At 34.8% G+C, this 24,686-nt stretch overlaps 3 protein-coding genes across 14 annotated transcripts; all 3 read left to right on the plus strand.

The window, feature by feature from the left end:
* The first annotated feature begins 2,654 nt into the window (after window positions 1-2,654).
* Window positions 2,655-10,841, plus strand: KT2 (potassium transporter 2). 7 transcript variants are annotated; one of them, XM_088212740.1, is made up of 14 exons: window positions 4,498-4,878; window positions 5,041-5,275; window positions 5,363-5,608; window positions 5,698-5,751; window positions 7,050-7,310; window positions 7,394-7,446; window positions 7,554-7,671; window positions 7,919-8,173; window positions 8,275-9,371; window positions 9,609-9,625; window positions 9,809-9,814; window positions 9,945-10,212; window positions 10,308-10,371; window positions 10,510-10,841. In XM_088212740.1, the coding sequence occupies exons 1-14, from the start codon at window positions 4,840-4,842 to the stop codon at window positions 10,677-10,679; spliced, it is 2,883 nt and encodes a 960-aa protein (XP_088068866.1). In that variant the 5' UTR covers window positions 4,498-4,839; the 3' UTR covers window positions 10,680-10,841. The 7 variants fall into 7 exon arrangements, with proteins under 7 accessions (XP_088068862.1, XP_088068861.1, XP_088068863.1 ...); XM_088212736.1 differs by lacking the exons at window positions 9,609-9,625; window positions 9,809-9,814; window positions 9,945-10,212; window positions 10,308-10,371; window positions 10,510-10,841 and adding an exon at window positions 2,655-3,026 and having other exon boundaries at window positions 4,744-4,878; window positions 8,275-9,578; XM_088212735.1 differs by lacking the exons at window positions 9,609-9,625; window positions 9,809-9,814; window positions 9,945-10,212; window positions 10,308-10,371; window positions 10,510-10,841 and adding an exon at window positions 2,655-3,026 and having other exon boundaries at window positions 4,749-4,878; window positions 8,275-9,578.
* A 756-nt stretch (window positions 10,842-11,597) lies between these two features.
* ETG1 (E2F target protein 1 (ETG1)) lies at window positions 11,598-17,866 on the plus strand. 5 transcript variants are annotated; one of them, XR_002540624.2, is made up of 16 exons: window positions 11,598-11,858; window positions 12,059-12,172; window positions 12,280-12,387; window positions 12,631-12,762; window positions 13,145-13,189; window positions 13,464-13,583; window positions 13,706-13,864; window positions 14,081-14,152; window positions 14,261-14,374; window positions 14,452-14,654; window positions 14,760-14,895; window positions 15,022-15,249; window positions 15,659-15,726; window positions 15,865-16,012; window positions 17,137-17,229; window positions 17,698-17,866. XR_002540624.2 is itself a non-coding variant. In XM_022048208.2 (15 exons), the coding sequence occupies exons 1-14, from the start codon at window positions 11,691-11,693 to the stop codon at window positions 15,977-15,979; spliced, it is 1,782 nt and encodes a 593-aa protein (XP_021903900.1). In that variant the 5' UTR covers window positions 11,598-11,690; the 3' UTR covers window positions 15,980-16,012; window positions 17,698-17,866. The 5 variants fall into 5 exon arrangements, 2 of the variants coding, with proteins under 2 accessions (XP_021903900.1, XP_088068881.1); XR_015816832.1 differs by having other exon boundaries at window positions 17,143-17,229; XR_002540622.2 differs by having other exon boundaries at window positions 17,153-17,229.
* A 3,615-nt stretch (window positions 17,867-21,481) lies between these two features.
* AZG1 (AZA-guanine resistant1) lies at window positions 21,482-23,790 on the plus strand. 2 transcript variants are annotated; one of them, XM_022048528.2, is made up of 2 exons: window positions 21,482-23,078; window positions 23,175-23,790. In XM_022048528.2, exons 1-2 carry the CDS (start codon window positions 21,848-21,850, stop codon window positions 23,561-23,563), a joined length of 1,620 nt encoding a protein of 539 aa, XP_021904220.2. In that variant the 5' UTR covers window positions 21,482-21,847; the 3' UTR covers window positions 23,564-23,790. The 2 variants fall into 2 exon arrangements, with proteins under 2 accessions (XP_021904220.2, XP_088068882.1); XM_088212756.1 differs by having other exon boundaries at window positions 21,482-23,066.
* The last annotated feature ends 896 nt before the right edge of the window (window positions 23,791-24,686 follow it).

A 24,686-nucleotide genomic window follows, 5' to 3' on the forward strand; every position in this document is an offset into this window, starting at 1 on the left:
TGTATTAGTGAATGGTCAGTAATCATAGCAGTTGACAACACTACATATTAATATATTATATGTGTGGTCCATGCATGGCAACGTCGGGTATGTTGTAAAGCTGACACAAGACTTGCGCAATCCAAGACACAGACTCGTGCTTCACAACATTGTTTTTCTGCTCTCTTTGTATTCAATAACTTCAAGGCACCGTGCCAAAAACCTCAGTCTGTATATTCTTTGATCTTTTAATATATAAGTGCACGACTAATATTCTGTTGCTGGTATACATATACACACACACACACACATATATGTATGTGTGTTTGTGTATCTCTGCAATTTAATTTTAAATAAAAACAAAATAGTTTGATAGAATCAGTCTCATAACATCACTTCAAAGTTTGTAATAATGGGCCCTATAATCTTTTACTAAGAAAATCAAGCTGAGGGCCCAAATTTTCAAGATGGGCCGTTAAAAGTCCTTAAATGGGCTCATATTTATAAATAAATTTAAATATATTTTTTTCTCTAGTATTTGTATTTGGTGTAAAAAAAGAAAAAACAATGTTCCGAAGATTGTAGTTCTCGAACAAATAACCGAAAGGATTTTGGAGCATCTTTAGGGTTTAGGGATTGTTTGCCCAACTATTATTTTTTGACGAATTTTAATATGATCAGATTTATAAATAGATATATTTTATAAAATATAAGCGACGTAATCGATCCGTATTGTCAGATAATTTTAGCAAACAAAGTTAGTTAATTTAGACAAAGGGTTTTTTTTTTTTTTTTTTTGTTGTTGTTGTTGTTGATTGCATGAAATACTTATTAGTAAGTTTTATAAAATATTAATTTCTAATTTAAAATTCACTTAATAATAAAAATATATAATTAAATAAAAAATATTTGTAATGAATACATATATTTATTATTTAAAATTAATTGTATTTTATAATTAAATTTTTTATGCAAATGCTTAATGTTATTTTTTAAATAAAAATTATATAAATTAAAATACTCGTATATTTCTTTATATAATTCTTAGTAATAATGCTACAAATAAAATTAATTATGATGTCTAAACAAAAACTCTCTTTGTTAATTCATTCACCTTCACCATAATACTTTTTTTTTTAATTTTTTTTCTTGTCATCATTATGATTTAATGAATGAAATTTTTGTAGTGATTTAAAATTTAAAAAAAAAACAAAAACAAAAGGCACAATCTAAATTTTAAAAAATTATTATTAAGAGATTAATTCATCATTAGTCGACTATATAAAAAAATTTATAATTAATTAATTTGTTAATTAATAATATTATATATAGTTTTAGGTTATATTATAATATAATTTTAGCATTAATTATTTAAATTTATTTCATAAGTTGACTTCTTTTAAAACACTGAGAAAATATGATTTGTTAAGAATATAATTGATTGATTGTATGCCCACCATAGAGATTGAAACTTAAAATCAAAGAATCGAAAGCACGAGAAGGAAATTGATTTCCTAAGTTCAATCACTAAAGTTCGGTCTACATTATTCTTCCACTAACCAAGTTTTTGTCTTTTTTTTTATTCTTGTCTACTAAAAGCAAGTCAACATTTTGGACAAAATCACTCAAATTTGATTGTCTCGAGATGGTGTTCAAAATGCATCATCTCTTTATTTCTACCACACACAAAAAATCTATGTATTAAATCAAAATATCTTATACGTAGTTCAAGAAAATCTGTGTATTGTGAAAAAGTTAAAGCTTATCTCATACCTTATGGGGTAAAATGGATACTTGGGTAAAAAAAACAATGAGCACATGGGTCATGGCTGCTATGCTGTCTGTGAGTTTGAAGTTATCAATGTGAAATGAAATCTCAACCGCCTCTTGGCCACCCAATCCCACCTTCTTGTTCTTCTTACACCACAAGTGCCCTACAATCTGGATTTTCTCAGAGTGCCAAAAGCTCCGGTTACAAGTTTTATCCTCGAACCCCATTGCTCAAATTAAGATCTTCTTTGTCCGGTCAATTTCTGGCTATAAAAATATTTTCTTGTGAATTACTAACTAATAAAAAAAGAAAGTCTGCACTTTTAGAATTATGCTTCACCTTTTCTTTTTCAAATTTCAACTCAAGTTTCCAATTTGGATTTGGGTGCTTCAAATTTTTGAACTTTTGTGTTTGCATGAACAATCTCGTTAACGAAGCTTTAGATTATATTTGCAATAAATTGAAAACCTTTACGAAATTTATTTGTAAGTTGGTACTTAATTAAGTTACAAGACGGTAAAAGTTCTCCACAAAATGATGAACATAAATTTATATGGAATTCCACAAAAAAATTAAACGAATGCATTTTATGATTAGTTGGGTGTAGATTTATAAATATATTCCACAATATTTATAGTAGTTTTCCATAAATATCCTTAATTATCTGGGTTTTCTTCGTCAAAAGCACTCTCTCAAATTCCATGGCTGCTTTGCCACGAGTGCTTGGGAAAAAGACATTCCTTCAATCCACATGGTCAAAATATACCGGCACCATACCATGTAATGCAAGGGGGAAAAGAAAAGAAGAATCAAGATTATAAAGACAACACTTTTTTAAATGCACACTTTTAATCCCTCCTGTGATTATTTAAAAATATTAAATTTTGATTCACTTCTCCACGGAATCATTACCTCAAACATGTAACCCACGTTCTCTTCTTCTTTATTTTTAAATCTCCCTCAACAAGAAATTTATACAGTTTCTGTTTCTCTCTAAATTTATTCTCTTCACGAGCAACATTCGCTAATGTCGGTTGGTACACACCTTAAAAAACTTACAGCTTCTGCTCTGTTCATTTAACCTTCAAAATCCCTCCAAAAACCAAAAAAGGAACACTTTTTTTTGTTCCATTTCTATATACAATTCACATATGGTATCTTCACATTTAATTCTTGGTTCTATAAATTGTCGTGTAGATCTAACAATATGAGAATCCATTTTATTACCAGCAAGAAGTTCAAAGCAAACAACTGAGTTTTATGAAGAGAAATCAAGGTGAGAACTTTATTACAGCTTAATGAACATCCTATGGAGCTCTTTCTTTGTTCATAGTTCAACTTTGATGCTTTTGGTACTGCAAATTCTGCTTTTTATGGCACTACTGCAGGATTTTTTTTTTCTGGGTTTGGTTTATATAATCATATTCTACCAATTAATGCACTGCAGTAAACAAAATTTGGGGGGGGTGATCACTGATCATCCTGTAGCTAATGCCAGTAACATGACAAGAGGTAATGATGCAAGAAAAAAGCTTTATTGTTAAAATAATTTGAAAAAGACAAAAGGAGTCATAAATGGGTACAAGCAAACAGAAAAAAAGCTGAGCTTTAATGGGGTCATAAAGGAGCTTGGATGAGGAAAAGCTGGTGATTCTGCAAAAAAACCCACGTCCAACCTCTGGTGGGTTTTTGCGCTTCACATGGGTATGCCCGTCTAGGCAGTCCCCATTTCTTATCTCTCTCTCACCAAGTTGCTTCTTTTCTTGGGAGTTTCTTAATCTCCTTATCGATGAAACTTTTATGGAGCCCCACTCTCATTTAGCTGCGTAACTAAAAAGATGTAGGATTTTCCCTTCTTGGAATTTACGTAATTATTTCCCTTACATTTCTTTCTTCTTCCCACCTTTTTTCTGTTGAGTTGCTTGCCATCAAACGCCTTTAACTTTGGATGCTATGAAAAAATCTATCCAGTAACACGCTCTCAAGTTTCTTCAAGCAAAACGGAGATCTTGAAAGGGTTAGCTTCATGTACTGTATTAGTCTTATAGGTTTCTCAATGCACGTAAAGAAAGATAGAGAGTGAGTGTGGTATATGTGTTGGTTTGTGTAGGGTATCGTGACAGCGTAGTATAATAAATTAGACCATATCTTCTGTGGGGGCATCAATCGTGGCTTCTGCTTTTATTGATTTCTGATCGTTTTTCCTTTTCCAAATGTAACCGTCGTTGAATCACGTGATTGTGTTTTTCCGTTGTCGTTCTACTGTTCCTCCTGATCATTTTCTTGTTAAAATAGAAGAAAACGGTTTCAGAAAACCTGTCACTCTTCATATGTGTATACAGTTATACACGTATATATCTATATAATATATATTCCCGTGTATCTGCAACAGTTATTGAAGAATTCCTTGTTGTTATTATCTTCTCCTACTTCGTCTCTTGTGGACTAATGTGCACCTTCCGTGTTGTGCCTCTTGGCTTTTGCTTCAACTGTAGGCAAGAAACAGTGAAGCATTTGTTTGTTCTTGCCTTTTTCCAGGAAGAGGAAAAACAAAAAGGCAATAAAAGAAAGTACTAATTATGTAAAAAATAATTGCAGAGGTAATAAATGAGGGGGGGCCCTTTCTATACATATAGGGCCTATAACTGATTGTTTCTTTTTATGGTGCTGAATTTTTTTATCTTTTTTAATATTTTCCTGGTGAGTTTAAATTTTCATCAGTAGTTGGGATTTGGGTGCTGGTTGGTTTTCTACTTCCTTCTTCAAATTTGTGAAATTTTTTAGGAGAAACATGTGCTCAGTTTTTTATGAGTTTGGTGGGGATGTGATAGAGTTATGGATGGCATGTGACCTGCTTAAGGCTTTTTATTCCCTCAATTGTGTCAATAGACTTATGGATATTCATTAAGTTTCATCATGATGAAAGCCCTTCATTTTGTTTTCTTGAAACTTCTTTCTTTTCGAGTCTGCAACCAACTGTTATTTTGTTTCAGTGCAGATCTGAAGCTTTACTGGGTTTATCAATAAGAATTCAGCTTGGCTCCTTAGAAAAACAAGAAATTCATTTAGCTTATTGAAGCATAGCAGCCATGGATCTAGACTATAAGAAGTGTCCAGATTCTTCCAAGGTATGTGCTTGGATTTTGTTATCATTTGCATTCAGGCATTACTAGTTTCAAAGTTTACGCCTAGAATCAATTATTAGTTGATTGTTTACCCTTATAGCTCAGAAATTTTATAATTAAGCTGGTTACTAAAACAGCTGCCATGCTTATTGAACTGCATTTCAGAAGGAATCTTGGAAGACAGTGTTGCTTTTAGCTTATCAAAGCCTTGGTGTGGTCTATGGAGATTTGGGAATTTCTCCACTTTATGTTTATAAGAGCACCTTTGCAGAAGATATTCAACATTCAGAGACAAATGAAGAGATATTTGGTGTTTTATCTTTTGTCTTCTGGACTCTTACGTTAGTCCCGTTGTTCAAGTATGTCTTTGTTGTCCTTCGAGCTGATGATAATGGAGAAGGTAGGCATTAGTCACTGAATAATTTTATGCCGTCTACCTTAATTGGTTCATTCAATTAAAATTGAAGCCTTTTGCCTAAGTTTGCAGGTGGTACTTTTGCATTATACTCATTGATATGCCGGCATGTTAAAGTCAGCCTACTGCCCAACAGACAAGTTGCTGATGAAGAACTGTCAACATATAAACTGGAGCACCCGCCAGAAACCAAAAACAGTTCAAAGGTCAAAGGGTACCTGGAGAAGAGTAAGTTCCTGCATACTGCTCTGCTAATCTTGGTTCTTCTTGGCACTTGTATGGTGATTGGAGATGGACTGCTTACTCCAGCTATTTCAGGTACACTGAAAACCAGCACACATGATTTACTTTTTAATGTTTCCTCTTAATCACAACTTGGTGACTGAAAAGTTCTGTTTCTCTTGTAGTTTTCTCTGCAGTATCTGGTCTTGAGCTATCGATGTCTAAGCAACATCACGAATGTAAGCTTCTCAGTTTGTAGTTGTTCTTATATCTTTAGTACTTTTAGTTGCTTAAAGCTAGCAGTATAACGACATATCCTGCTTTCATGGTCATGACTTCCACTGTTTGGTACAAATGACGATTTTTATAAGAGTAAAAGCTTTAATGCTGTTTAGTGCAAAGGAAGAGAAGAAGATTGACTAGGAGAGAGTCAAGTCTTTTCTTTCATAAAATCCTGGCCTGTGATTGTGCTTACACGGTTGGGAAAACAATAACATTGTTTTCCTTTTGGTCATCCACAGCAATAACGGATAATGGGTTTGGCATTCTTGTCTTTAGGACTGGTTACTAGAAAAAGAGTTGGTTGACCTAAAGTGAAGGGACCATGTAAATTGCTCATGTTGTCGCCTAAAATTCTCTATCCACTTCTCTTCTTGATCTGATAAGCTTTTTTATTGGCATATAGAAACTGTTTTCGCGGTATGGTTGAAAAAGCGATACTACCGTGTTTATTGTTTGTCCTATCACTCTATTGTTTTTAACTGGAAAAGGAAGCTGCTAGTCAGTATACTTGGGAAAAACTCAAGCATAATCTCAAGTTATCAAAATCCTGGAGAACAACTAAAAGATTATCATAAGGTGCATAGTTTAAAATGTATGTATCATTTTTAAAGGACAAAGAAAGATATTGCTTTGATCATTGATTGCTAGGTTAAGAACCAATTTCTCATCGAGGTTAGCTCAGAGTATGTTTAGGCCTTTCATCTATTCATACTAGTGGCTATACATTGAATTATTTGGCTCTAAATGACCTCAGATTATTATCTGGTTTGTACTTGAATTATTACAAAATGCACTTTTTGCCATTTATATCCCTTAGTGAAGGAAAAGCTATAGCCAGAATTAGAGAATAGTATAAAAAATTGGTCTTGTAAATAGAATCTCCTTCTTGCCAAACTGCCTATGATGTTAATTGGATCTCTTTAATAGACAATGTGGCATACAATGTTCCTGCCTTCATGGCATTTGAGAGTATTCATAACTGTGTGTTTTTCCCCTGTATAATATACACGTGCTTTGGTTAAACCGGTTATAAATTTTAAACTTTTCTCTTGCAGCCATGTTGAGCAGCATGTTAATAGGGTAGCTTTTTACATTAGCTAAATTGACAAAATGCAAGCAATGAATTTGTTGGAATGGAGGAGGTTCCTAAGGGTATAGTGGCCCCAGTTGGATACTATATAACTTCTCAAGCAAATGAACAACAATTTTGCTTTAAATATTTTGTTTTTGATCCTTACTTTTCTAATCGTTGCAGATGCTGTAATTCCAATCACCTGCTTCATTTTAGTGTGTCTCTTTGCGCTTCAACACTATGGTACACATCGAGTAGGGTTTTTCTTTGCACCAATTGTTTTGATGTGGCTATTATGCATCAGTGCCCTTGGTATCTATAATATAATCTACTGGAATCCAAATGTCTATCAAGCACTTTCTCCATATTACATGTTCAAGTTCTTGAAAAAGACCAGGAGAAGTGGATGGATGTCTTTGGGTGGAATATTGTTGTGCATAACAGGTTTGTTTAGTACCGGGCAGATCAGTTAACTCTCATGTAACGTAATGATCAAGTATAACTAATGCTTTTGATTCTATGTGCAGGCTCGGAGGCAATGTTTGCTGATCTTGGCCATTTCTCTTACACTGCAATTCAGGTATTTGATTAGTATCTGTCTTTTCTAGATTTTGTCGGCCAGTAGTTTCTTTTCTTTCATGTGGATGTTTGAGCTGCTTAAGTAATTCTTACCTTATCTGGTTGCAGATTGCCTTTACCTTTCTGGTCTATCCAGCACTAATATTGGCATATATGGGACAAGCTGCTTACTTGTCACAGCATCATGAGAACCGTTACCATATTGGTTTCTATGTTTCAGTCCCAGGTATGTCTTTTTAGTTCGAAGTTAAAGACTTTGAGAAATTAGCTGATAAGTTACTTAAAACTTAAATCTTTTTTCCCCATCTTAGTCATATCCTTTCTGATACACACTATAATTTATTTATTTATTTTTATCTCATCTACCTCTTCAAATAACCAAGGACTGTGGATGTGAATCTGATATTTACCTACTGCAGAAAGGACGTGATTGCTGGAAGTTTTTAACTTCTTCCCCTCCTTTCCTCTTGCAGAGAGTGTGAGGTGGCCTGTGCTTGTAGTTGCCATTCTTGCTTCTGTTGTGGGAAGCCAAGCGATTATCAGCGGGACATTCTCCATCATAAACCAGAGCCAGTCACTAGGCTGTTTTCCAAGAGTCAAGGTTATACATACTTCTGACAAGATACATGGCCAGATTTATATTCCAGAGGTCAACTGGATACTCATGATTCTCTGCATAGCAGTGACCATTGGATTTAGAGACACCAAACACATGGGAAATGCATCAGGTAAGCTTTGTATATCCTGGTCTATATTATAATGCTTTGGCTCATTAATACCTTCTGAACTTTCACCACTATGCAATTCTTTTTCTGTTCTTGTATTTCAGGATTAGCTGTTATGACAGTTATGCTAGTAACAACATGCCTTACTTCCCTGGTCATAATCCTCTGTTGGCACAAGCCTCCCATTGTTGCCCTGAGCTTTCTGCTTTTCTTTGGTTCAATTGAGTTGCTTTACTTCTCAGCTTCACTCACTAAGTTCCGAGAAGGTGCCTGGCTTCCCATCCTCCTCGCCCTCTTCCTCATGACTATAATGTTTGTTTGGCACTATGCCACCATCAAGAAGTATGAATTTGACCTCCACAACAAAGTATCACTAGAGTGGCTTTTGGCTTTGGGTCCAAGCTTGGGAATAGCTCGAGTCCCTGGCATTGGCTTAGTTTTTACAGATCTCACCTCTGGCATCCCTGCTAACTTCTCCCGCTTTGTCACCAACCTCCCTGCATTCCATCGCATCCTTGTCTTCGTGTGTGTGAAATCTGTGCCAGTTCCTTATGTCCCTCCTGCTGAGAGGTACCTTGTCGGCCGTGTTGGTCCTGCAGCTCACAGGTCCTACAGGTGCATTGTCCGGTATGGATACCGTGATGTACACCAGGATGTTAATTCTTTTGAAGCTGAACTGGTGGACAGGCTGGCTGATTTTATCCGGTATAACTGGTATCTAACTCATGGGACTAATTCATGCACCGAGGATGATGCTTCACAATCTAATGAATCTTCAAGTGAGTGTAGATTGGCTGTGATAGGCACTGTGTCATTCTCTGGCCATCCAGCTTATGAGATTGAGGAGAGTGTGCATCCAGAAAGTGTATCAATTGGATTCTCAACAGTAGAAAGTATGGGAGATGTCATTGAGATGGAACCTGTTGGTGTTGTCCAAAAGAGAGTGAGATTCGCCATTAGCAACGAATCTGAAACTGATGCAAAATCTGAGGTGGATTTGCAGATGCAGGAAGAGCTAGAAGATTTAATAGCAGCTCAGGAAGCTGGGACTGCATTCATTCTTGGGCACTCACATGTTAGAGCCAAACACGGATCTTCTCTCCTGAAAAGATTAGCAATCAACTTCGGATATAATTTCTTAAGGAGAAACTGCCGGGGGGCAGATGTAGCTCTCAAGGTACCACCAGTGTCTCTCCTAGAGGTCGGCATGGTTTATGTCGTGTAAGCTTCTAATGTAAGTAGTTAGCAGAAAAACTGAAAAGAAATGTATTATAAAGTAAGATAGTAGATAATGAAGGGTTATAATAGGAATGAATCGCCATGTATAATTTCGTAGTGTACAAAATATGAGTAATATCAATAAATCTTAATGCAACTCAAAGCATGAAATGTATGAGATTAGAGCAAAGTCATGTACTTTCTCCTGTCATTGATGCAGAATTTGACAATTAGAATGTGTGGATGAGTTTGACAGAATGTCATGTGGTTGTCATTCATTTCCCAGATTGGATCTACTGTCACGCAAAAAATTGAAAAACTAGAAAACTGAAAAATCATCCAGCCATCTAAGTTGGGAAAAAGAGATATTTATGTTAATGTTTTAACTAGTGTCCTCTCATAATCGAAAGCATAGCAAAGCGACACGTAGCGTGGTTTTATGAGTGGCAGTCAAGAAATTGTAACCAGTGGCTGCTGCAAACAAGAGAAAAAGAAGAAAACCCAGAGACCCCCCGTCCATATAAAAAGCTAGTTCTGGTGTTTAAACACATGAGAGTGTTTTATTAGCTAAAATGGAAGTGTGTTTGATGCACAAAAACTTCCCTGGTGTTCAGAACTTGTCGAACTTAAAATCAAACAGGACAAGTTATAGATTTATAGTCTCCGCCAAAGTAGACGAGAACAAGAACAAGAACAAACAGTCATTGTTTAGTAGTGTAACAGAGGCTCTGGATTTCTCCCAAGTTAGGTCTGTCAAGGATGCCGAGCTTCTTCAAGACGCCAGAGAAGCCACCATGTCTGGTGGCAGGATGAGCAGAGCGCAGGTAAAAATACAAAAACTGCCTTTTGTTACTCTTATCTTCTATTTGCAATCATCAGATAACTTTACAGTTAAGATTTCATTTCTTGTATTGTGCAGTATGGAGCTCTGAGGAGGAAGATTGGAGGAACATACAAGGATTTCTTCAAATCATATATTGATGGTAATACACATACATACATACATATATATATACACACACACACACACCCACAAATCAAGCTTAAATCTTTTTCATAATCTGAATTATTATAAACTTGCCAAGTCTCTAACTTTCTCTTTTGGGTGTGGGTGAAAACAGTGGATGGACAATATGTTGAAGAAGGATGGGTGGATAAATCCTGCAAGGTATGTAAGAAAGATACAAGAGGGGAGCCGAGGCAAGTGGACAAGTTTGGAAGATATGTTCATGCAGCATGCTTGGAAAAGTCCACTTCTGGCAACTTCTTTACCAGACTTTTCTCAAGATGATAATATTAATTTTTTTTTTTTTTGGGTCTCATTTTTATTCATATTTATATATGAATTAATATACTTATTAACCCTAGAGGTTTGATAATTTATGCACTCATCTCAATTTTCCCCAACTTTCTGATTATTTACATAATAAAAAAGGAACAAATTCTAGCTCAACTACTCTTTTTTAATGCATTTTAAATTATAGATTATGTATTTTTTCATTCATAAAAAAATTGAAATAATTAATTAAAATTAATAATTTTTACATGATGTAGAGGCAAAATTTAAATATATTTATTTTAATCTAACGTTACATATGTCTATTCGGTTATTTAATCCAATGGTTATATTTGAACTCAATTTTTATAAATGATACAAAATAATATCATTAAATAAAAATAATATCAAACACGCACAATCTCATAAACATTAAATAAAAAAAAAGATACAAAATTTATATCATTTAATATAAATAGCTATGTGCAAAGATAAGAGTACATCAACTTATGAAATTATAAATCATTATATATACAAAATATTAGAGTTTTTTTCTAAAATATTCTCAAAAATATATCATGAATCAAACTATATTCATAAATATTAATCATAACACGAAGTGAAATAATTTGTAAGAATGAACACATAATATGTGCATAGTTCTATATAAATTTACATTATGTTATAAAGAATGTGATATACCAATAATTTAACTGAATGGTAGTCTTATGATTATTTAATATATTCGGCCGTGAAACAATTCTATTATACAATCTTCCAACTTATTGGGCTTTAGAGGGTCCAAAGGTATCAAAACGACAGCCCAAAATTGGCGTTTCATTATATTATACTTCAATGGGCCTAGTTTAATAATCCACTTGGCGGGAAAATTACTCACTTGGCGGGAAAATTCACCCGTTATATACAACCCTTCTATTGCGCCGGGATGACGCACCTGTTCGCTTACCCGCTTGCTCCTTCACTCGTCCGCAATTCAAAGAAAAAGATCAGTCGATTTGATCGGAGATGGGCGGGCCACCCTATGATTGCCTTGCCAACCCACTGGGAGCCGTCCGATTCACGTTCGAGAAGTCGGTATCGTCGGGCTCCGACCCGGCGTCCTTCGACGGTAAGGACTGGGGCGCCCTCGACCTCTTCCGCCATATCCTCTCTGATCCAGCCGCTCTCGCCCAGGTACAATACTTGCACCCTCTTCATGCCTTTATCCTTTAAAATAATGTGTTTTTGACATCTGTAATTGTATTGCTTTAAGTGGGAAATGGAAGTTTTTATTAGTTTCTTTAGGGTTAGACTAAGGCGTGTGATGGTTTATTGTTGATGGAGCTAAATTACTTCTTCCTTTCATTCTTGTGGTTATGATATGTACGTATTAGGTTCCGATTCTCAATCCTTCGACAATCAGATGGTTGCGGCCCAATATTCTTGTCCGTTTTCAGGGAATGATTCAAGACATGCTGGGAAATGAGTTCTATGTTGGTGCTTGCAAGGTATTTGTGTTTTTTGCAGTCTTATACTTCTCAAGGTGAACTTTCTTCTCATTGATGCAGTCCATTCATTTCTATGTTTTGTTTGTTTTTTTTTTGGGGTTTTAAAGGATGGATCGGTGTGGAGAACCAATAAATACACAGACTTTTGCCAATTTCCCATGGGTTCTTCCCCGGATATGCGAATTTGGGAACGCCGACTACTCTACTGCGTCCCGGTATGTTTTTATACCATTTCCAGTGCTTTTTCTCTTGTTATGTATAGTTTGGGAATATGCTAAGTTTGTTCTCTTGCTGGTGTGTTTAAGTTTGATATACTAAGATTTGTCCTATCCTCCATGATCTTGAAAGAACCAGCTGATGTTCTCAATCCGAATTTTGTTATTTAATTTTCTGTTTCCTGTAATGCTGAGCTCGGAGTTTTCTTGTGAAATGAGGACAATCTTCTGTTTTATCTATAGGTGCCAGGACGAAATTCATGGACTGAATCTTTTTCTGAAGTGGCAATGAAACGGTTTATGGATTGGGCATCTCAACAGAGGGAGAAGCGCAGAAGAATGGAAGATGAAGATCCCAATCACATGGATTTACAAGTACTTGTTTTCCTCTGTTTTGTTTCTTTTACTTGTCTACTAGCTGCATATGATAGTCATGTAGACATGTAGGAAAGGCAGTCTAGATTCTGATTAAACATTAGAGTGGAGATTTGATTGTCTTGCCATTCATGTGATATACATCCATTCCCCTGTGTTTGTATGTGCGTGAAGATCTGATTATAAAGTTGTCTGAGTTTCCATGACCAGTTGAACCATCACAAAGCCCGAAATAGATTAAGTATGTCAATCGTGCTTGGTTTCATCTGGGTGTGAGATTTTTAGGACCCACAAGCTGATGAATAGTAGTACATTAGGAAGTGCATGATTAAATTTTCTTCTCCGCAAAACAACAATTCATGACTCAAATATTTGGTGCCAGGTCACAGATGATGACTACAAAAGTTCCCCTACTGCAAAGAAGATGGTGAGAAAGCTGCTAGTTTGCTTTGTACTCTTACTTACGAGCAAGCAAGCATTTTTTGATACTCTGGATACACCATGTTACTCAAGATTAATATGAGCTAGTGATGACTTAAGAAACCTGGTTGATGAATTTTCTTCATTTTTAGTTTTGAAGGACTATACTCCATACTATATTATCCAGGGTCCTTTACTTGGGGAAGAGGGTTCAAAACTAAATTGGTTTTATGCTTCCCTGAGTGAAGTTTGACACTTATTGTGTTCCTTATCTTAACCAGAGAGAGGATGGCGATCCTTCCTCATCTTCACACTCACAGAACTCCATGATTGTTGATGCTCCATCTGGTTTGCATACTCTTGCAGATGCTGATAGAAATTTTCTTCCTTGTTTGGTGAAAGTAAGTGTTAAATCATTTTCTTATTTTAAGTTAATTCTTTTTCACTAATGTAAGACAACTTACCTTTGAATTGGATGCCTTAAGGCAATTTAAGTTAATTTACTCTGTTGTTCGATGTTCAGGTATATGATACGCCAGAGTCTGACTTAAAGCTGAATGATGTTCTTGAGTTTGTTGGGATCTTAACGTTTGATTCAGACCTGCCAGTAGATGAGTATGACAATGATGAATCCTCTGGTGGTCTAGGTGAAGAAGAGTTGGTTCGTTTGCCTCCTAGCAAGGTAATAACTCTACTATGAGCTACCCCACATTCTTGGTTTCATGTAACCTGCAGAAATCTTTTATCTTTTTGTTTCTTCAGATGTTTATTGAAATGATGAGTACTCAAAATAGCTGTATATTGCATACAGCCGTTAGTTGGCCTTTTTTTCAAATTGGAACTTCAGTCACCTATTGCTACCAATTATAATTATTATCGTGATCCTTTTCTCGCATAGGTCCCACGCCTTCATTGTCTCTTTAGCAGAAAGCTTGAACTTCATGATTTTCTCACCGGTTCCCCCAAGGAGGTAATTAATCACTGGCCTAATTTATTTTTTAATCTTGTATCTGACAATCTGAATTCCTAGGCCTTGTTTTGGCACGTTATGAACTATCTTGTAATCCTCATCCTGCAGCTGAAGCCCCATCTAATCAAAGAAATAAGGGAAGCTCTGCTCATGCATCTTACAACTATTCTTGGAAATGACAGTGTTGCTGCTCATTTTATGTTGTTGCATCTTCTCTCCAGGGTAATCAGTTTTTTCTAAATCATTATTTCGATTATTTCTTGTGTCTAAGTTGTACTCATTTTTTTCCCTCTGAGCAGATTCATGCCAGGGCAGATGGTATTGCTGTTGGGAAGCTTTCACTTAATCTTACTCATCTAAGCAAGGAGGGTATGTCTATATTTGGCACTAGACTTAGCCACTTCGTCAAGAATCTCCTGCCATTCACGCATTGCATACCCCTTACACTAGAGTATCTTAACAGTGCCTCACTTGCTCCCAAAAAGGATTATGAATTAAACAGGTAAAATTCATATTTTTGTCGATAGGAAAAATCTCTTATCTTACATCACTAATTACAAGGCAGCAACTATACAGTTCTCTCTTGTTGATACTTTTCCACTTACAGACTAATACCAGGAACACTACAGCTAGCTGAGGGCTCACATGTGATATTTGATGAAACCCAGCTGCAAGCAGGGACTCTCAACTCTGTTGGGGTTGAGAATGCTAGGTTGTTGAAAAATCTAATGGAGTATCAGAAGGTGATTATTCCTGATATTCATGCATGTGGCCTTTAATTACACATTGTCTTATTTGCACCTCCATATGAGAACATGCATATAGCACTTTTTTAAGTGGAGATGTAATTGATGATTTGCTTTTCTCAGGTCGAGTATGACTTCAAGTATTATAAAATGGAAATGACAACCAATGTCCTGTTGCTCATCTTTTCTGAGGGGAAATCAAACATCATGCCAGCTGATTTAGTTATACCTTTCCAATCTTCTAGAGCGGATTCCTTTGGGGTTCCTGGTGCAGAAGCACTGGAAGCTTGGAGATGGTACTTAACTACAGTTAGATCACTGCCGCACTCCATTGAATCAGAGATGCAGAAGGTACTGAAGTGAACCCTCTATTTAAGTCTTGTTTACTGTGCGGTCTGAGCTGTGACCATACAGAAGGTCACTAAAGTAAGGCAGGGTCTTGGACTTTCTTCAGGGAGATTATCTAGGTTAAGTAAATAAAAATCTAGAAAGGTTTTACAACTAAGTTCATGATTGATGTTATAGAAGACATGCATTTGGTAGTTACTTGATTCACCAGGCACAGACAGGTGCACTTCCTCAGTTGTCCTCGGAAAAAAGAATTAGTATCGACAAAGTCCAATGTGTCACTAGGGAGTTAATGCCCCCTAAGAGCTTCATCCCATTTCCTGCTTATTTGATTTACACTGATACTAGTCCTTCAAAGGGAACTGGTTAGAATAAGCTTGAGCTATACTCTTTGCTTGATGATGTTTTTCAGGTGGTAGAAAGTGACTTGGTTGCTGCAAGACAAGCAGATCGTAGCTTAGGCAGCCAAGATTTTAGCAGGTTAGTATTAGTAACTTAAAAAGTTGCACTGGCATTTTGTCCCATTGTGGCTGGTTTCTTTGACATCTAAAACCTTCTACAACAAATGTTACTAAGAGTCATTTTTTAAATAGAAGTCTTTGGTTTTTTTGCAAACAGATGGTTGACAATGGCACGCCTAATGTCATTGAGTTTTGGAGAAAGCAGTCTTTCGTTGGAGCATTGGCAAATGGTTATGGAATTGGACAGATTGAGAAGGGACAGACTAAAGTGAAATATGCAGGTTTTTTGTAAGCTGAAAACATAGGTCAGATTCTGGCTCCTTTGCCGTTTATGTACAAATATGGTGGTGATTTTGTAATGAAACTGTTTTAAAAAAATTCACCTTTAAACAAGAATGATTGTAAAGTACTCTGGTAGCACCCATGATTTGAAAGATTCTATAAATGTAATTAATTTGTCTTAAATTTTTGTAAAAGGAAATAAATTGTGAATTAATTACTGATTCTCTCTAGGTTTCCTCAGTTGACTTGGGGGGTTGGGGGGAGGTGTTGGAGGACAGTTTCATCTTCTATCTAAACTTTTTAAATGATGTGAAACCCTAATTTAACATTTAGGTGGGTGGTAATGTTAATAAAATCACGCAACCAGAGCAATTCAAAGTATGTGAATTTCATATTATTAGAATTCTTTTGTTGTCATAAGCCACCAAAATCTGCCTAACCACTTTGACAATCATTCTATTTGAAAGCAACACTTCCATTTCTGATAAAGAAACCCACATAAATGGAATTGAGACAAATCACAAACCAATTTGATTATCATAGTGCATGTGCTCGAACATCAAATGTTTTTTTAATAATTAATTAGGAAGGTAAACAATTGAAATAATTTGATATAATTAAGTGGTGGATAAGATTCAACATTCATGAGATTTGTATATATTATACATGTATATGTCCATTAAAAAACACTTGGAGAATAACAAACACACAAAATGTTCCATAATCGTCACCTTCAAATGAAAAAGAAGAGAAAAGGAAAAGAGATCTCCCCCTCTCCCCATCCCATGCTATCCAACCCAGAAGTGAAGAGGGTTCCACAGTCTCCACTTGCTAAAAGCATAAGTAATATGAAAGTCTCCCTCAACTTTCAAACAACATGATTTGACAACCCTTCCCTCTCCCTCACTCATTTATAATATGCATCCCCCCATGTGGTCAATTCTTTTCATTTCTTTTTAATCAATTAATTTATTCAGTTGTGGGTAGATAGAGATATATTGTCATGTATTAATATGCTCTGCAATTGTCTCTCCCATTATTTCTGATATGTTTTATACTGTTTGACATCTTTTTTTGCTTTTGTACATTCGATTTGGTTTGTTTGTTTCTTTTTTTTTCTTTTATCCTTTAATAAACTTATCATCAGTTTTAGCAAATTGCAGAGATAGTCTTCATCGAAGCATGATACCGTATGAAGAATATATAGAAGATTCAAAAATCTCATCCAAATCAAGCCTAGGTTAATTTTCCTATTCGAACTAATTACAGCATGCTACTTTACTTCCAACTAATTAATTTATATGTACTCTTCTAATTTGGTAGAAACAAACCTAAAAAGATGAATGATTAAAAAAGAAAACCCATAAAAAAGTTGGCCACTTGGCTAAAGAGTTTTAGTCTATTGAAACTGCCCGTGTGGGTCATGAGGCTCCTAACATTGGGATTTGAGAGGTCACTAGCTAGTTACATGAATTGATTGGTTCCTAGATGCTTATTAAAAATACTCTTTCCTTGCTTTTACAACAATCAATAGATTCCTTCCTACTTTTCAAGTTTGCACGCACATTCTTCACAATGCTTTTATTTAATCTTCCTATTTGTAACTCTTGCTTATTATATTGACCCTCTCTCTCTCTCTCTCTCTCTATATATATATATATATATATATAACCACTGTTTGTTTTGATTACCTCTCAATTTTGTGAAGGTGCAATTACCTAATTAGGTGCAATATCATAAGAGGGAGGGGGAAATGGTGGAGAGGTTCGTAAGCTGGAGGTAAACCTCTCAAGTGATGCTTGTCAAGAAACTCATAAAAGTTGTGAAAGGTACATACACTTTCACTAACATCAAGAAGAAGGAAATTTAAAGTTTAATCAAGATAAATATCTAATTCTTGATGCTTGTCTTTTGAAACAAAACGAATTAAAAAAAAAGAAATTATCAATTGGAACCAACTTGTGTGTACTTTTCACTCTCAACTCACATCATCTTTCACTAACAAAAAGAAAAGAGGTTTATGTCCTACTCTCATACCCATTTAGCGAAGGCAAAACGAAAAGGATTCAAAGACAATTAGTGAAGCAAAAATTATATGCATATGCATATACATACACACACGTTGTGTGTATGCATATATGAACTGACATTTCATGACTTGGGGACCATTCAATGTCTCATAATGTAGACATGTGGGTCCGGTCCAATTTTAATATCCACATAAACTACATAATTTATAGTTTTGTTTGTTTGTTTCTTAATTGTGCCATCATTTGATCAAACTATTTCTACTACAAAATCTTTCATCTTCCTTTTTTTTTTTTTTTTTGTTCTAAAAGAAAAAAAAGCTACTCGGGACAAATGATTATGGAGAATAAGAAATGTTTGTCAAAGAATTTAGAGTGACCAATTAGGCAGTTTAATTTTATTTAAATGTGATTTATATTACTTGCTTTTAGGAAGTGGCGAACCACAATAATCAAGTTTTTAACAATGGGGTTTTGTGATTAGTTCTTAATCATCAACCTAATCATACACACATGAGCAGTAGTATCTGCACAGACTTGGATGGATGATTTAGGGGGGTCCAACAAAAACTTCTATAAATATATAATCATGGGTACGTGATATTTTTTTTTGGCACAAATATAACCTTTTCAATATTCTAATTATTATCTACTCCCACAATCAAATCATTTTTCCTTAGTTTGATTTGATGTATATCTTTAGTGGGAGAAGAAGAACATGCACACCCCAGACACAGTATGTGCAAAATCAAGAAGAGGCAATTGCCGTTCTTGAAGATGTATGTATTAATATTACATCATATAAATGTAATTGCTATGATCTTGAACACACAAGAAAAGGAGAAGAAATCGTGTGCTTGAGTTCGTTTGTGTGTGTATATATGTATGTATGTATATTATATTATATTATATTATATTGTATTGTGGTGGAAACATGGTGGTTGAATTTCAGAAGAAAGCAATGTCATGCTTGAAGATTTTTTGTCAAATGTAAACCATCAGTCATCCACACATGCAAAACAGCAGTCTGTGGTTTGGGAAAAATAACATGTCATGTGCTTTTTTTTTTTTTTCTGCAGCATATATATTTATTTTTCAAAAAATTTTACTTATTTTACAAACAAAAAAAAAAAAAAGTAAGAATAATTGATATTAAATAATATATTATTACCAAAAGGGTAGATTCATTTTTTTTAATTATATAATAATCATTTAAACAGTAAATTCATTGACGTAACCCTATTAAATTATATTTATTTTTGTCCACTACAAAATTATTGTATTCAAATTGAATGGGATAAGTTCATGTATCGCTAACGAATTAATTATAAAAGAAGAAGAAGAATATATATATATATATATATATATAAATATAATTATTAGTGAAGACACTTAAAAGGAAATGTTTGGTGAGCATTGAATAGGAGAAAAGTACAATTGTCTGCCCAATCAACACGTATTGTTGCTCTCTGTCATACATACTCCTTATTTAACTCTTTAAATTATTGAATACAATAATTTCTCATTATTATTATTTTGAATTCTTAAGAAATTCAATTACTATAAAATATTTTGAAAAGTGGGATTTTTTTTTTTTTTTTTTTTTTTGTAATTGTCACTTAAGTTTTTAAGTATGATTCTTAATTAGACTTAGTTGACCTTAATTATGTAAATAATTGGGATTAAGGAAATTTTGTATTTCCCACATGATCGGATACCCGGATGGTGGACATTATATATATATATATATGTGTGTGTGTGTGTGTGTGTGTGTATAATATGGATATATACACGCACACCCAGATGATATGATTCAATGTTTTGAGGGTCAAAAAAATGCATCCATGCATATATTAAATTATAAAGAGAGACATGTTTAATTTTTTCGATATAAAATATTGCAACAGTCCAAATGGATATATATATATATATTTTTTTTTTTGGGAAATTATTATTTTGGTTTAGCCTTTTTGCTACTTCTTTAATTAATTAAACAACTAACTGTATGGATACATATATATATATATATATGTGTGTGTGTGTGTAGAGACGTGGTCACGTAAGTTGTCAGCTATTATATGGTACCATATTTTGTCATCAAATCCAAATCCAAATCCAAATCATGGTACGAAACCAAACAACAAGAAACAATTTTTCTTAGAAAAAAAAAGATTTGAGGGTATGTTTGTGTACGCATTGTAAGTGTATATATGTACATATATTTGTTTATATAGGAGTGATTGGAAGAGAAAGTCAACAAAGGCATTACTATGTGTCCATTATTTCTTTGGAATTTGGCAACTTGGTGCAACTTGCAACTACTCTACCACTCCTCTTAATTAATTCAATTTCCAATTTTTTTGGTACGAATATTTAGTTTGATTTAGTCTAAAAAACATAAAATAGATTCTCATAACGGCTACTCCTATCTACTACATTTGACAAAACCATGAACCCATATATATATATATATATGTGTGTGTGTGTGTGTGTGTGTGTGGATATGTGGGTATGTGGGTGTGACCTCAAATGTCAACTCTTTAAAGTTAAAATTAAATATTATATATATACACACACACACACACATATATAGGAACTATAAGACAAATGCATTGTATTTCCTTTTTGTCAAAAAAAACAGATGATCCATAATGATCATATCTACCTTGTCAAAATTGAAATTTAATCTAATATAATATATGATGGTCATATATTATATAAATTATAATTTAATATTATTAAAAAAATTTACACATATTTTCAGTCCGAAATTTAACTCTAATGATATTAGTTCACTAACCTTATAAAATTAAGATTCACGTAATAATCAATAATCGAGTTTATTCACGTTGTAATTCAGAACATGTACACAAACATAATTTAAAATGCAATAGCATAAAATTATACTTTGGATTATTGTATTCAAAATCATATGAGAGCTTGATTTTTTTTTTTCATAACAAGAATGTGAAATTTTCACGATTACTTCTCTTAATCTGAACATGAATATGTTTTTTTTTTTCAACCGGACTGAAAAAATTAATAATTAATTTTAAATCTTATAAAAAAAAAAAACATACCATGTATGTATGTACATGTATACATACATACAAAATAGTACAGGTATAGCTGTCTGATTTTATCACGTTGGAATATGACGAATATCTTATGGAGGTCACCAGGGTGGCAACTGGAATGTGTGTGTGTGTATATATATATGTATGTATGTATGTGTAAATGTAGTTTTATATTAATATGGGTGTTACGTGTATATGTAGGAAATTAGATGTTATAAACAAACTAGTTCCGTATACACGAAGTCACCAGCTCGCAAAAACTATCATTCTGTCCACTTAAAAAAAAAAAAATTAATTAATTAAAAAGAAAATGTAAATTTAATTTAATTATTAAATTTAAAAGAATCAAGACACCTACTTGAAACCGTGAGATACTTTCCCTTATTTAATAAGATCCTCAACCCCCCAATAGAATCTCTATCCTCTTCTCTTCTCTCTGCAACTTCACAAATCATAACTCTCCATTAATCTCCAATCCGATCACTTTCTCTCTCCACACTTCACCCTTTACATATTTCCTTCCCTCTCCCTCTCCTTCTCTCTCTCCCTCTCCCTCTCCCTCCGTCTCTGTGACTATATATACATGCACCCTATGCGCTACAAGATCCCACGCTCTCTGTAACCCTGTCTGATTACAGAAACTGTTTCTTGGAGGAGGATTACAGAGATCTTCCGGTGGTGATACTTATATATGATATAAATATTACATACCCTTGTCGTTTCTCTGCTTCTTTTCAGCTTTCTGTCCTCTGCAATGGAAGCGAACTCCGTGGTGGAGGTGAGAGAAAGGCGGCGGCCACTGAGTCGACTCAACTCCTTCATGGCGAGGAGTCGAGTTGGCAAGTGGTTTAAACTCACCGAGCGGAACTCCACGTTCACCACCGAGTTAAGAGCCGGCACGGCCACGTTTCTAACCATGGCTTACATCTTAGCCGTCAACGCTTCCATCCTCGCCGACTCGGGCGGCACCTGCTCTGTTTCTGACTGTCTTCCCCTCTGCTCCGACCCGGCCGTCCCAATCTCTGCCTGTAACGGTTCCAATCTCCGGATCATCCAACCGGACGAATCCTGCAAATTTGACCCGGTAAACCCGGGTTACGCCGCCTGTGTAGAGAGTATACGGAAAGATCTGATAGTCGCCACCGTGGCTTCTTCCCTCATTGGATGTGTAATCATGGGCGCTTTCGCGAATCTGCCATTGGCTCTGGCTCCCGGTATGGGCACCAATGCGTATTTTGCTTACACGGTTGTCGGGTTTCACGGGTCGGGTAATGTCTCGTACCAGAGCGCTCTGGCTGCAGTTTTCATCGAAGGCTGGATTTTCTTATTCATTTCCGCAATTGGGTTTCGCGCGAAACTCGCAAAATTGGTGCCGAAACCAGTACGAATAAGTTCTTCTGCAGGAATCGGGCTTTTCCTGGCATTTATCGGGTTACAAAACAACCAGGGAATCGGGTTAATCGGTTTCAGTCCGTCAACTCTGGTTACTCTCGGAGCCTGCCCGATCTCTTCCCGGGCGTCCGTAGCTCCTGTAGTGACGGGGGTTAACGGTACCGTCAGCCTGATGCCGGGCGGCTCCATCTCCGGGGATATTTTATGTGTCGGGAACAGAATGGAAAGTCCGACATTTTGGATGGGCGTCGTAGGTTTCGTGATCATCTCGTACTGTTTGGCGAAAAACATAAAAGGCGCGATGATATACGGTATAATATTTGTAACGGCGGTTTCGTGGTTCCGTGACACAAAGGTAACGACGTTTCCGAGAACAATCGCCGGTAATGCATCTCACGAGTATTTTAAAAAGGTAGCTGACGTTCACGCGATTAAAAACACTGCCTGCGCGCTGAGCTTCAAAGGGATAAACAAAGGTCATTTTTGGGAAGCACTAATCACTTTCCTCTATGTTGACATCCTCGACACCACCGGTACTTTGTACTCCATGGCCCGATTTGCTGGATTTGTGGACGAGACTGGTAATTTCGAAGGTCAATATTTTGCGTTCATATCTGATGCTACTTCAATTATTATTGGATCATTGCTCGGGACATCTCCAGTGACGACATTCATTGAATCATCAACAGGAATTCGCGAGGGCGGTCGAACAGGACTAACCGCATTAACCGTCGCTGGATATTTTTTTTTGGCATTTTTCTTTACTCCACTGTTATCGTCCATACCATCATGGGCAGTGGGACCGCCGTTGATTCTAGTAGGAGTGCTGATGATGAGATCAATGGCGGAGATCGAATGGGAAGATATGAGGGAGGCGATACCGGGATTTGTGACGATGATATTGATGCCGTTGACGTATTCGATAGCATACGGGCTGATCGGCGGAATCGGGACGTACGTAGTGCTGCACATATGGGATTGGGGGGAGGAGGTGGCGGGTAGGTTTTGTGTTGTAAAGAGGAAAGGGGATGGAGCAGTGAATGGTGATGTTAAAGCTACTGATCAGCTTGATGTTTAGTTTAGGGTGGGTCACGGTGACGTACTAACGCTTCCTTCTTCAATTTTGTTCTCATTACATATATAGTTATAATTATAATTATATATATATATATATATATTATAATTTTATCTCTTATTGTATTTAATTATATTTCCTTTCGGTTATAATTTAACATACACGAATATGTACATATGTAAGAGTAATTTTTTTTAATCATTATAAATGTTAGTTTTTTCATTTATTAATTTTGACCCACTCATGCACATGTCCTTACATCTTATGATTAAATTATGTAAAATGATCCCCCCTCCCCCCCAAAAAAAAAAATTGTAATAATACTAAACTCTCATTAAAAAGGACATAATTTATAATTTCTCATATTGATAGGAGATATATATATATATATATATATATATAAAAACAATTTGGGTATGTATCAAATGTGTGTGTATATATATATATATTAACTTGAAAATTACAGAAAAATAGAGAAATATTATAAAAGGAATATATATATGTGAGATATGTGAAAGCAATCAATAATGTTTAGTTTTAGTGAGGGTCACTTTCTTAAATGTGAACAATAAGATCTTTATATATATATATATATATCTTTTTTGTAGGGCAGTTGAACTAAAAGTTGCCAATTGAGTAATTAAGCCAACCCCATTAAGATTATAACAAAATTACTGATTTGGTTTTTTTACTCCTAATCTTTATTTTAATTTTAAACTAAATTAGTTCTTATATTTTTTAAAAAATTTTAGATTGAATCACTTTTGTTGACTCATTATTAATATCGTGTTAAGTATAGTCTCACGTATTAAATTTAATATCATTTAATATTTATATAATTAAATAATGCGTTAAATGTTAAATAATATTTTAAAAAATTTATATATAAATGAATGCGATGTAAAAACTAATTTTGAAGGAAAATTAATATAATAAGTACAAAATCATTAAAAAATTTAAAAGAAAAATGAGTTAAGTGGTGGTGTGTGATTAGGCTTTTTGTGAAAGCCAATGGTTTTAAGAGCTTTAATTTTTGCAAATGATTCTTTTTGTACATCTGTTTAATAATTAAGTAATGGCAAAAAAAAAATATATATATATTCTTTATTGTCACGCAAGATAATTA

The sequence above is a fragment of the Carica papaya genome, chromosome 2 (genome assembly GCF_054855325.1).
Source record: "Carica papaya isolate Zhongbai chromosome 2, ASM5485532v1, whole genome shotgun sequence".
NCBI lineage: Eukaryota > Viridiplantae > Streptophyta > Magnoliopsida > Brassicales > Caricaceae > Carica > Carica papaya.

Bases quoted from the DNA above. Each gene is read 5' to 3' on its own strand.
- KT2 (XM_088212740.1), top strand. From the start codon at position 4,840: ATGGATCTAGACTATAAGAAGTGTCCAGATTCTTCCAAG. The intron at 5,609-5,697 runs GTACACTGAAAA...TTTCTCTTGTAG, and splicing joins GCTTACTCCAGCTATTTCAG to TTTTCTCTGCAGTATCTGGT. The intron at 7,447-7,553 runs GTATTTGATTAG...ATCTGGTTGCAG, and splicing joins TCTCTTACACTGCAATTCAG to ATTGCCTTTACCTTTCTGGT.
- ETG1 (XM_022048208.2), top strand. From the start codon at position 11,691: ATGGGCGGGCCACCCTATGATTGCCTTGCCAACCCACTGGGAGCCGTC. The intron at 12,388-12,630 runs GTATGTTTTTAT...TTTTATCTATAG, and splicing joins GACTACTCTACTGCGTCCCG to GTGCCAGGACGAAATTCATG. The intron at 13,190-13,463 runs GTGAGAAAGCTG...TATCTTAACCAG, and splicing joins CCCCTACTGCAAAGAAGATG to AGAGAGGATGGCGATCCTTC.
- AZG1 (XM_022048528.2), top strand. From the start codon at position 21,848: ATGGAAGCGAACTCCGTGGTGGAGGTGAGAGAAAGGCGGCGGCCACTG. The intron at 23,079-23,174 runs GTCAATATTTTG...AATCATCAACAG, and splicing joins CGAGACTGGTAATTTCGAAG to GAATTCGCGAGGGCGGTCGA.